The 12,500-nt window shown below is 36.1% G+C and overlaps 1 protein-coding gene across 2 annotated transcripts in view; it reads left to right on the top strand.

Moving 5' to 3' along the window:
- Positions 1-12,500, top strand: part of STXBP1 (syntaxin binding protein 1) — an 890,876-nt gene that overhangs the window by 672,414 nt on the left and 205,962 nt on the right. For both annotated transcript variants that reach the window (XM_044058397.1, XM_044058398.1), the window contains exon 11: positions 11,436-11,499. In XM_044058397.1, the coding sequence (XP_043914332.1) occupies positions 11,436-11,499 (64 nt within the window). The remainder of the gene's footprint in view (positions 1-11,435; positions 11,500-12,500) is intronic.

The following is a 12,500-nucleotide window of genomic DNA, read 5'->3' on the forward strand; positions in this document are numbered from 1 at the left end:
CCCCCCCCAATGAAATGGATTTTTTTTTTTTTTTAGAAAAAAAAGCGCTTTAATCAGTAATGCAGCTTACTGTATATACACAACACAACCACCAAAATGCAAATTTAAATAATTATAAAGAGAAAGAAGTGACTTAACTTAATAAAACAAACATTACTTACTTAAAATAACTGTTGTTCTCAATGTATATTTATTTACCCTAAAAAATGTATACAATCAACAAAATATATACTAAAACAAGCAGTGTATTAAGAAATATGTCAGCTTCAATAAAAAAGTAAAATTAATTAGACAAACTCTATATTAACCCAATTTAAAACATGTTCATCTTAAAATGGAGCTGTCAACGTTATAAGAAGTAACCATTTGTGACAGTTAGCCTGATAACCATGTTAACTACCTCAAGTAGCTTTGCAATTTTAAAACTGCAGCAATGTTGCAGTTTTCATTCAAACCCGGAGCTTTGAAGGCATCTAAGGTAAGTTGCCATTCAAGCTCACAGGTCTCTAATAAAAGGGATAAAGGACCACCTCTAATACCACCTTGTATATGGTCGATACCCATAAAAAATCATTTCCTTAGATGCATTCACTCGCCTAGTATTCCTGACAGAGCACTCTGTAGGGAATTTTTAAAGCCTGCCAACTCATTATACTCTGAAAGCATATGCTCCCAGGTACCTCTTTCTTCCCCATTACACCTCCAACATTTGCTATCTACATAAGGAAATATTATTTGAAGTCTGCTTGGTGTATAAAAGTACCTATGCAAACACTTCCAGGCAAAAATCCTAAATCTTCTAAACTATGTTGCATATTTTGGAGCCATGCATTTGTCCCCCCATTGTTTCTTTGTAAATTGCTTTTCTAATCTCTCTTCCGAATCTTTCCTGACCACTTTTGATTGATTCCTATAGTTATAGTGCAGTATGTTATATACCCTACTAATTATCGACTTTTTAACAGTATCTTCTGTTCTAGATCCAACTGAAAGCTGAAGCATGCCGGTCTTTCACTTAGGATTCCTCTCTCCTTTTCTCTTTGCCTATATTCTGATATCAATCCTTGATAGGGAAGGAAATCTCTAACCTGTAATCCAAATATCTTCGTAGCCTCTTCCCATTCTAGTACCTTTTCCTCTCTAATTGTTTGTTCCCAATACCGTGGTTCTTTTGCCAGCTTCCTCCAATAAATTCCAGTCCCCTTTTGTCTATTCTCTGTACTCCTAATTGTAGTTATCCCTACTGGAAGAATCTCCTTTTTCCATTTTCATATTGGCTAAGTTCTTAGTATACTTTCTGCTACATTATGAGCATAATATTCTGCATGACTGTTGTTCTCCTTAAGGATCTGCATCCAAAATTCCATGCTTTCCTTATTTCTTGACTTACCCTCCCTCTACATCATCATTCCTTTCACTTTGAATTATAGCTTTCTGCTTGTGTTATGTATTAAAGCCTTACCTGTGTAGCTGCCTTCATATCAGGTTACCCATAAACCGCCTTGTTCTATTGGAAGGATCAACTTATCCCACTGGACTTTTACCCTCTTCCCCTACCAGATAAAATCTTTCGACACTTTGTTAATTACTATCCACAATTTCTCCTCCAGTTGATAAAAATATGCCTGACTTATGTATGAAATTAAAGGTACTAAAACATTTTTATTGCTTGCATATATATCCATAGGCAAGAGCTTCCAGTTTCTCCGTTTTTATATTATCTTTTGTTTACTGTCTTCCCCTCATATCCTTATCTGACATAATAGCATCCTTTTTAACTCATACTCTTAAATACTTCATTTTATCGCATCCCCATAAATGTGGGTATTGCTGAATTAATTTATCTGTGGGTACACAGTTTACAGCTATAGCTTTTGTTTTACCTTCGTTAATTTTATACCCTGAAAAAAATGGAACCATTTCAGAATGTTCCACAACACTGAGATGTCATTGTCTGGTTCTATCAGGTACAAAATAATATCATCTGCAAAGAAAGCCAACTTTTCTTGAATATCATACAAATTATGTCGTTGAATTGCGGAGTCCCTTATTTTCATTGCCAATGGTTCTAAATAAAATGCAAATAAGAAAGGAGAAAGAGGACACCCTTGCCTGGTTCCTCTGTTCAGATAAAATTATCAGAGGGAAACTCTCTCACTTTAAGTTTTACATGTTATCCCTACTATATCCTTCTAATTAACCTTGTTATTGTATCAGGAAATACAAATACTTCCATTGCCCTGCTCATAAAATCCCAGCTTACTCTGTTGAATGCTTTTCCTTCACTATGGCCCAACAAAACAGCAGTATTGTCTTTCATTCTGCTTCCCTGTAGATCATCATTGTTCTGTTAATGTTGTTAAATGTTTGCCTCCCCACCACAAAACCACACTTTTCCATATCTATCAATTTTGGCAACAACTTTGCCATTGTACTAGTCATTATAGACATAAACATTTTTAATTGTAGTTTAAATTTGAAATGGGCCTTTATGAAGCTAGACCTAATAGGTCTTTACAGTCTTTGAGTATTACAGACATCAATGCTTTTTTACCAGGATGTTGGTGCTTCCCCTCCTTTTAAAATACCGTTAAACAAAACCTTCCAGATCTTTATCACTTTCCTCCCTTGTAGCTTCCAAACTTCCACCAGAATACCATCTGTTCCTAGAGATTTTCCTGCAGATTAGTTATACACCACCATTTTATCTCATCCCCTCCTAACTTAAATGTTAGTTGTTGAGCCTCAACTACCTCTAACCTGGCATATTTCAGTCTTCCATAAATATTTCCATTTATGCTTTTTCTTAATTTCCCCACTTCTCTGCTTTATACAAATTTTTGTAATATTCCCAAAATATATCTAATACCTCTACAGGATCTCTCCTTATTTTTCTTGTTACAAGTTCCATAAGTTTGACAACAACCCTTTCCACTTTATAGGCTCCCTAAGTTTGGCAACAACTCTTTTAACTTTCTGTTGCCTAATAGATTGTTCCAAAAGTTTTTGTGCTTTGGATTTATTATCAAAAATCAGTTGCTTAACAACAATCTTTCCAAACTCATGCATGTTATCCAGGTATACCCTTATTTTCTCTTTAGTACTCTACAATTGTACCTCTTCTTGTTCTGTGAGGTTCCCCTTATTCTGTATTACCTTAACTTTTGTCAGCCCCTCTAAATAATTCTTGTTTCTTCTTAACCATATATTTTTATTTTATTTTTACTGTATTTTTTTTTTAAATCTTCTTTCATTTTATCCCACTTCCTAGTTACAGTTTCAGAAGAAATTTCTGTCTTCCTTTATAATTCCGGAATAATTTCCACTACCTATTCCTTAAATTCCTCTCTTTTTAACAAACAGGTTAGTCCAGTGTCTCATCTATACTTCATTACCTTGCATTTTTATCTTAGCAATTATTGGCAAATGATCTTAAATGGTAATTAAATGTGTATCAAAGTTCTCAATTTAATGCACATTTTCCTATGAAATATAATTTCTGTCTGGTGTAGCCTAGTTATTGTGCATTGGGGGATAATATAGATTCATACGTGTGTACTAGGCTAACAACCATAAGGGAATTTTTAAGCCTAGCCATGCATCCCAAATCTCTAATAAGTTCTGGTACCCTTTTTTTTTCTTCAAACACCTTTACTGAATTATCACTTGTGACATAGGCAAATTTACATTTAAATAAAAGTAATCAAAATATATTAACATAACAAACATTATAGTTCACATATATTGCTATATATCATATAACCTAAGCAATATTACATAAATTATTCAATTCTTGCTTTTTTTAAAACAAGAAACATTCTGGAATCCTTGTTAAGTGTAAGCAGGGGCTTGGGAGGTGAAGCATTAGGTCTCAGTTCCTGCTACTAAATTCATGTCTTCCATGCTAAATATTTTCATAACTTTCTTCAGAAATCAAGCCTCTTTTGTTAAACTTTTCCTTCTACGTCCCCCAGATACATCCATATTATTGCAAATCAAATTCCAGTCCCCACATATAAGTAACATTCCTCGCTGAAAGCAGATTATTCCTCCCAAAATGTTTTATGCTCCATGATAGCAGTTTTAGCCAGAATATAAATACATGTTAGCATAATCTCATCCTTTGCCAGTAGCCCCTTACTACCACAAGTCTCTCATTAGTATCTTATCCCCCCTCCTCTAGCACTATAGCAGCTTAACTACTAATCGACATAAGTGCTGTACTTTTCATTTGTTCCTGATATTGAAAGCCTTTATCAAATTCACATGCTCACCTCTTCCTAAGTGTGTCTCCTGCAGCACTGCTACTTGCACTGTGAAATTCTTAATAGATTTACATACTCTTTCCTTTTTGTTTATACCTGTGAGGCCATTCACATTCCAAGAAAATATGGAAAGAGCAGCCGCTGTGATAAGAAGTCTTGGCCCTCTCTAGTTAGTAAACGTGATTTAACCAAATGATAGGTGTACAAATGGGCAGTGCAGATCAGCCGATGACTAGTAAACGTGATTTAACCAAATGATAGGTGTACAAATGGGCAGTGCAGATCAGCCGATGACATTGTGTTCTGCAAAGCTAATGTTTATCTCAGCCATCCCGACCATACGGTAAAGAATGCATCACAAAGTAAACAGCAGTCATTTTAATGTAACTGTAATAATTGGCTAGGCTCACTTGTCTTTTTAGACATAAGTTAGGTTACAGGGAGAATGGTTATAGAATGCAGTATGTTAATTGTCTACAACAAGAACTAAAGCTGTGGCAATTGTATAAACCCTCAGTGCAAGCAGAAATGTAATTCATGTTTAACTGTGGCTCTCTGACTAGCTCATTCATTCTGTAATTACCTGCTTACAGTTTAGGACTGGGGAGTGGCTGGAGTTTATATTGTCAGTCATTATGCTCAAGGAAGGAAAACTATGGATGAGTGACTAGTCTAATGCAGGAAGTTTTAGCTGAAATGAAGCATGGAGGAGGAAAAGATGTGTGCTAGACTTACCAAGGCCTTTGGCACAATCCCCTACTCCGGCATCATCGATAAACTAACCCAGCTGGGTATCAACCCATATATTTTGTCAGGTGGGTTGCAAACTGGCTCACTGATAGAACTCATACGGTCAAAGTAGGGGACTCCACCTCCTCCAGCAGACCTATAACCAGTGGTGATCCACAGGGATCGGTTCTGAGACCCCTACTGTTCAGAATCTACTTCTCCAAAGTACAGGCTAAAACTAAAGGACTGTGGCTAACACAGTTTACTGATGACTGCAAACTAGGAGCAATTATCAAAACCCCTAGTAATCTTAACATCCTGCAAGAAGGTCTTATGCAGACAAATGAGTGGAAATGCAAAAAAATGCATTATCATCCCTTTGGCAAGGGTGATGTTCCTTCAAACTATCACATCAATAGCAGTACTCTAAGCACACAGTCTGTGGTGAGAGATCTGGGCACACAGGTTGACAGCAGCCTTTACTTTGATCACCATGTCTTCACAGTGGTAAGAAGGGCATTTTATGTTGTTCATCTCATAAGTAAGGCCATTGCCTCCAGAAAAAAAGTTATAACCCAGTTTACTCTTTGCTCATCAGGCCAGTAATAGAGTACAACACACCCTGTGGTATGTTCTTTTCTAGGCACCTGCAGCAATTGGAAAGACCGCAAAGGTCCCTTACAAATAAAATTCAGGATCTTCAAGATCTGTCTTATGTGGACAGACTGAAATCATTGTCACTTTACTGTGTGTCATACAGACTGCTCAGAGGTGACCTGTGTCTTGCATACAGAGCAATCTTTGACCCAGCTTGGATGAAAATACTGCACATTCGCAAGTCAAATAGCACACGGGTCACTCGCTCAAAGGATCTTAACCTGGTATGTGACATGAACAAAGACTTGTTTTACAGAGGTCACCCCACCTTTAGAACATGCTTCCAATTCATGTTAAACAAAGCCCTTGTTGGCCCTGTTTAAGCGCAATTTGGATGATTGGATGGATAACTGGAAATTCACCCCTGTGGAAATAGGTGATGGTTTTAGTGTCTGCTTGAACCAGACACCCTTGGGAACACGCGTTGAACTTGGCTAGGCTTCTAAGGGCCCTGGGGCCATTAGCCAAGTAACCTCATATAATCCTATATTCATATGATAGCTAGAAATGGACAGTTCAAGGGTGACTGAAAGAAAAGTTACATCACATTGAGAGTGGTAAGCTCCCTGAAAATGTCAAAAGAAGTAGTGGGACAGTGTAGGCCAACAAATGCTTTGAAGAGTGCCTACAACAGGTCTTACGATATGTGGCTAAATGCAGCTTTTTCAAACAAAACAGTAGTTGAAAATTCAACCAAACATCTGTTCAGAAAAGTTTTAAATACAGTAGATTTTATGTCAATGCCTCTGGCTGAATTTCATTTCAGTTGCAGCTCCTGGTCTTCCTAGATTAGATGGAGGAAGTGGGGGGGGGGCATTGCCCATATTTTAACTGTGGTTGATCTAGGGGGCTGACCATAGTACGTGGCAAGATATTCTGATAAAAAAAATTGAGATTTCTATGTGTATTTGTTGTGAATTATTCCTTATTAGCAGCAGCTTCTATTTTGGACTCGGCTAAAAACTTAACCAGAGCTGGGGTTGAAATTTGCTGAAGGAACTTAACTAAGGAACCAAGGTAATAGAAGAAAATAAGTAAAGAGAAAACAGTAATATAGTGGAATGAGTCCAAACAGAAGTGTGGACTGCAGTTTAGATACTCTCTTTCCTGCTAGGGATTGATAACAGAGTACAGGCAAAGAGAAAGGGATAGGGGAGTGCTAAGTGAAAGACCGACTCTTGTAGAGCTTGTAGTTGAGTCTAGAACAGAAGCTTCTGATAAACAAAAAAGGATAGTAAGTACAGAATATAAAACAAACATTGCATGATAACTATAAGAATCAATCAAAGGATGTTTGAAAAGATTGAGAAAATAGAATGGAAATCCAATTTACAAAGGAACAAGTGAAGGACATCTGTATAGCTCCCAAATAATGCAACAAAGATCAAAAGGTTTAGGACTTTTTCATGAAAGTGTTTGCTTAAGTATTTGTATACCATAATAAGACTTCAGGTAATTTTTGCTCAGGTAGATAGCAAATGCTGGAGATGTGATAGGAACGGAATATGTTTTTTGGGAATGCAACAAGTTGGTGGATTCTAATAATTCCCTTCAGAAAAAAAAAAGTTCATAAGTTCTATCATCTATAGTTGGGTATATCAAAAAAGGTACTTTAACCCAAAAAAATCTGCTATGAAAATTAATCCAGCAACTATTAAAAACCTTTCCACTAGATGATGCATTCCTGCATTTCAACCAATTATTCTTAACAGTAGCAACCGTGGCACCCCTAGTCACCAAAAGAAGGTTGAAGCATCAAGTGCCCAAGGATGTCTGCATACATTAAAGAACCAATGGCAATTTGGGGATAAAGCCTGGAAACAATGGAAGATATTTCAAGTACTACAATCCAGACAGTCCTGTAACACACTCAGAAAGTAAGTCAAGTAGTTCATCAGAACAGCTATACAATCTTACTGTCACCATCTCTTAAACAACCACAAAAATAATCCTAAACAATATTTGTCTCACATTAACAAACTCCTTAAGCCAGGAAAGAAAACTACACCTAGTCCCCTCCCAGATGACATAGAAATAAACATAGCCACAACCTTTAGTAAACGCTCAACATAGCTAATACTATTACCAGGCAACACAGAGTACATAAAAATAGCATCATTGTGGCTACCGTATCTGGTTCATTTTAGTTACAGTCTGTTAATGTTTCAGATACTGAAAAATAATTACACAAACTAAAACACACATCTCTAGCCCCTGAGCTCCTACTATATGACTATCTACAAATCACATCAGAAGATATTGCGTACTGAACTGCAATTCTCATTAACAGATCCATTTTAGAACTCTACTTCCCTAGCCTTTGGGAAAAAATCCTATATAATACATATCCAAAAAGGTGGGCATCAATACAACCTCGCTAACTTATGACCTACAGCCGTCTTATCACCCCTCTCAAAAATATGTGACAAATGTATATAAAATGGGTGTACTACTGCAGACCGAAATTACACTCTACCGAAACTGAAATCAGCGAGACAAATTTGCCGAAACTACAGTTTAATGAAATTACAAACTACTGAACAAGGACCGTTGAACACATTTCTGGACCTTACCTTTTCCCACTGTAGTGCAATCTTGAAGATGGTATATAAAATGAGCAGGGGGTGTGGGAGGTGCAGCCCTCCACAGGGGGGGGGGGGTGCAAGGGGGCTGACCCCCATACAAAAACGTCAGTAAATGTATGTTTTTCACTTTAAATTTTAAATTTTGTAGAGTATCTGTTGAGATGTTTAATATCCGACGTTCGGTAGTTTGTAGTTTAGTTAAATTGTAGTTTCGGCAGATCCCTCTCGCTGATTTCAGTTTCGGTAGAGTGTAATTTCGGTCTGCAGAAGTAGACCTGTACACAATTATTGCACCACCTTACAAAAGTAGTCTATTTTCTCCCACCCAGTATGGATTTTGTCCAGGGTTAGCACAGAAACCGCACTCTTATCTTTCTTAATCAGTAGTAATCACTCCAAAAACAATCATCTCCACACTGCTGCTTAATTTCTGAATTTCTAAATGGCTTTTGATATTGTATCTCACTTTCACCATTCCCACAGACTTGCAAAAATGGATCTTAGCCTTGAAACACTAGCCTGGTTTAAAACTTACCTCTCCAAACAACATCAAGCAGTCAGATGGTCACAGACTCACTCAGAGTTCTTGTTTGCCACCATTAGAGCCCCACAAGTATCATTGCTATGACCTCTACTCTTTATTATGTTTATTAATGATGTATATACTCCAATTCCTTCTGCCACTTCAATTCAGTACGCTGACGACTCCAACATCATCTGCTTAGCAAACTCCCTTAAACATTTATGTATAATTCAGACAATTTTCCAAAGCACTGAAGAGTGAATCAGGGATGGCTATCTCATCAAGAAAACCAAACAGCTCTTATTTGACACAGGTGAGATCTCTGCAACCTCAGGAAATAAAACAATGATTGAACAAATTAATTATGCAGAGCTACTTGGTATTATCTCAGACAATAAACTAAGTTGTGAAAACACATCAACTATGTCACCTCAAAACCCCACAAGAAAGGTCGGCATGTTTCATAATTCAAAACATTATCTAACTGACTCAACTCTAGTGAAAGCAGCTGAAACCTTACTATTACCAAACATTCCATGCTCTTCTTTTATCTTTACAAATACTCTCAAAGCTTTCTATAAAATTTGTTATAGCATATAACAAAAATGCAAAATCTGCTGCAAATGTCCCAAATAAAACTTAATATGGTTTAGCCCTTCATAAACTTAAATAGCTTAAACTGCAACATTTTATGATACTCGGCTAAAAACAACACATAAAATACTATATAAGACAAAAAAATGTCTACCTGTTTCTACAGTGGTAGGACAATATACTCCTTGCAGAAATCTGAGATCAGAAACACAGAACCTCCTACGTGTAGCCAACTCAATCAGTTGACAATGTGGCTTCTTATTCTGTGTTTATACTGCAAGGCTATGGAACTAAATCCCACCATGTATCAGTAATGAAACTAAATAACACATTTCCCTTGAACAACTAAAAAAATACTTAAATTGTAAATGGCTGGGCACTTGTACCTGATATTCCTACTAACATCATCTACCTATACTTTATTCCAATGTATCAGCCTCTTAACCAAAATCCGTCTATTACAACCTTTATCTTTACTGTTCATCTTCTCCTCCTCTAATCAACTTCACACACACCTTAAATCATCAATTTCTCTAAACTGATTAATACCTTTACTTTTTTCCTATTCTCCCCTCTTATCTCCTACATCAGAAATCCCCAAAACTTTATTGAAAATGCACATTTCCCTATGTTTTAATTCTAGTAAAAACTGCTATTCTCATTGGCTGGGTTAGTGAATGTTCAACAGCAATAATCTTCTTTAAAGTTTATATTCAAATATCTATACTGATGTGTCTGTCTGGAGATATTCTCTGTGGGTCTGTCCTGAAAATAGACTTTTGCTTAGATAGACTAGTTAACAAATGGAAATAAATAAATAAAATCAATCAATTAATTAATTAATTAATTAATTAATTAATTAATTAATTAATTAATTAAATGCATTAACCAACTAACTAAATCTTTTAAGTTGGGATATAGGATCCGAATTCTCTACGCCTGAATACTTAATTTCATTCTCTCCTACTTTTCCCCCCTTTATCTTATAACAGTAATGTACCAACTTTAACTTTCCCTAATGCCCTTTTACTATGTCAGCCTATTAACTCCTATTAGTCTTGTTATGTGTGTGTCATCTATTATGCATTGCATACTAAGTTATGCCTACCCTGTTTATTGTCTCTATGATTGGAGCTTTTCTTCCATTATTTGTATGTAATCTATTATACAAGCTATACCAAGTTATACTATACACTGTTAATTACATGTATGATGGAGCTTTTCTCCATGGGCCTCTGCTGAAAATGGACATGTATCCAGTCGGATCATCCTGTCAACAAATGTAAAATATATAAATAAAATGTCTTATTAAATTTAATGCTATTAGCTGCCTAAAAGCAACTACTAGGAAAATGGAAATCAAACTCTAAACCAACTGTAACTGAAGTACTGCATTTTGCAAAGGAGGTAACAGAACAGGAGGTGGGAGCTTTAAAAATGGAAGGAGCACATTACATGGAAATAAATGGAATATGTGGGAGTAGTACATGCAGAATAATGTTCAGGATGAGGACTGAGGTGTAAGAGAAGGTAACATCTGAGAAATTTGTATAATGTTGGAATGAATAAAAATAGTTATAAACAAAGCATATATCTATAATGCATGGGAAGAAAAAAAATATTTTGGTTTGTTTTATTTTGTGTTAATGTATGCACACATACTATTATAAAAAATGCAATAATTTAATAATGATTAAAACAGAATACAAGTGCCAAAGCTTTCTCATTATGTCAAAAGAGGTTCTTGTACACTATTTTAAAATGTGCATCTAGTATCCCCATGGAAATGGTTGTTATGAAAAGGTAGGGAAATGTTTGTATAGGCAAATGTTGTATATTAGCTTCAGTGTTACACAGAAAGTGTTTTTGCATTCTTTTCTTGGTGTCAGCATAATTTTACTGTTAGTTTTATTTGCTGTATTGCTTTTTCATTCTGCATGAATAACCTAACCATACGGAGCAAACAGGCATTTCTTTAAAGTGTAACTTTACAATTTTATGTTTCCACATACTTCTGAACAAACTACATTTTAAGTGAGTGTTAGAAGCTTTGCAATTCTTAATTGTGTTTCTGTTTCTCAGGGAAGTTACCCGTTCCCTAAAAGACTTTTCTTCCAGCAAGAGAATGACCACAGCTGGTGACAAGGCAAGTACACTGTTTATTCATTCTTCCTAAACTATATCATTTCTGTGATCAGACTGCTTCTCAGTAGCATTCTGTAATTCCTCTATCAATTATGAAACTGCTGTCAGATGAGTTGTAGTTTCAGTGGAAAGTTCTATGCTCTGGGGCAGTTCCTAATTCTCCTGTCAGCGTGTTCCCAATGTCCTGGCAAAGTTATCCCTGTTGATGGTTCTGCTCTCTACACTTGGTTGTAACTGAACCCTTTGAGAAGAGGACTGTATTTTAACTTATTTTCCTCAGAATGATTAGAGCAACTGTGCTGTGCATACAATTTAGTGTTTCTGATACATTTATGGCATGTAGTTTTGCTATGAAATTTCTTCCATAGCAGTGAGTAGTGGACTTCTTAAGACTCTTTATGGACTGTCCAAGTTCTGTTCCCACTGTGAAGGATATTCTTTAAGCCATGTTGTAGTTAAACTTAAATGTTTCACGCTCTGCCATTGGTAACTATGTAATATATAATATAGAAGATTTGCTTTATGGGTCACAATGTGATTTCACTGTGAGATTGTTCACAGTGCACCTGGCCATCTATCTCTCCACACTAATCCTACCTGCAGGCTATCAATTGTAGCTTCCTCTGGAATCATGACAGATATCCCCCTTGCAGAAAGGAGGCATGCTGTACAGTGGTCAGTTTTTTCTAGTTCATAATCAAGGCCCTTTCCCAAATCTAGTGTATTGATCGGGCAAACGGAACTCACTGTTCTATACCCGTTATCCTTCTGTAACATTCCTTTACTTAGACGACTCTTAATATTGCTCTGTTCCCTTCAGGGTGTATTTATTTATTTATTTGTTGGTTTATTTATTTATTTATTTATTTACTTACTTTCAGGATATTCATTTTTGAATGTGTGTGTGTGTGTGTGTGTGTGTGTGTGTGTGTGTGTGTGTAAGTATACGTAATTATATTACAGAAAACCAAAGTTCACAAGCATTCAGACATTAAGAATTGA

Source organism: Protopterus annectens, chromosome 16.part0 (genome assembly GCF_019279795.1).
Source record: "Protopterus annectens isolate FY-2018-M chromosome 16.part0, PAN1.0, whole genome shotgun sequence".
NCBI lineage: Eukaryota > Metazoa > Chordata > Ceratodontiformes > Protopteridae > Protopterus > Protopterus annectens.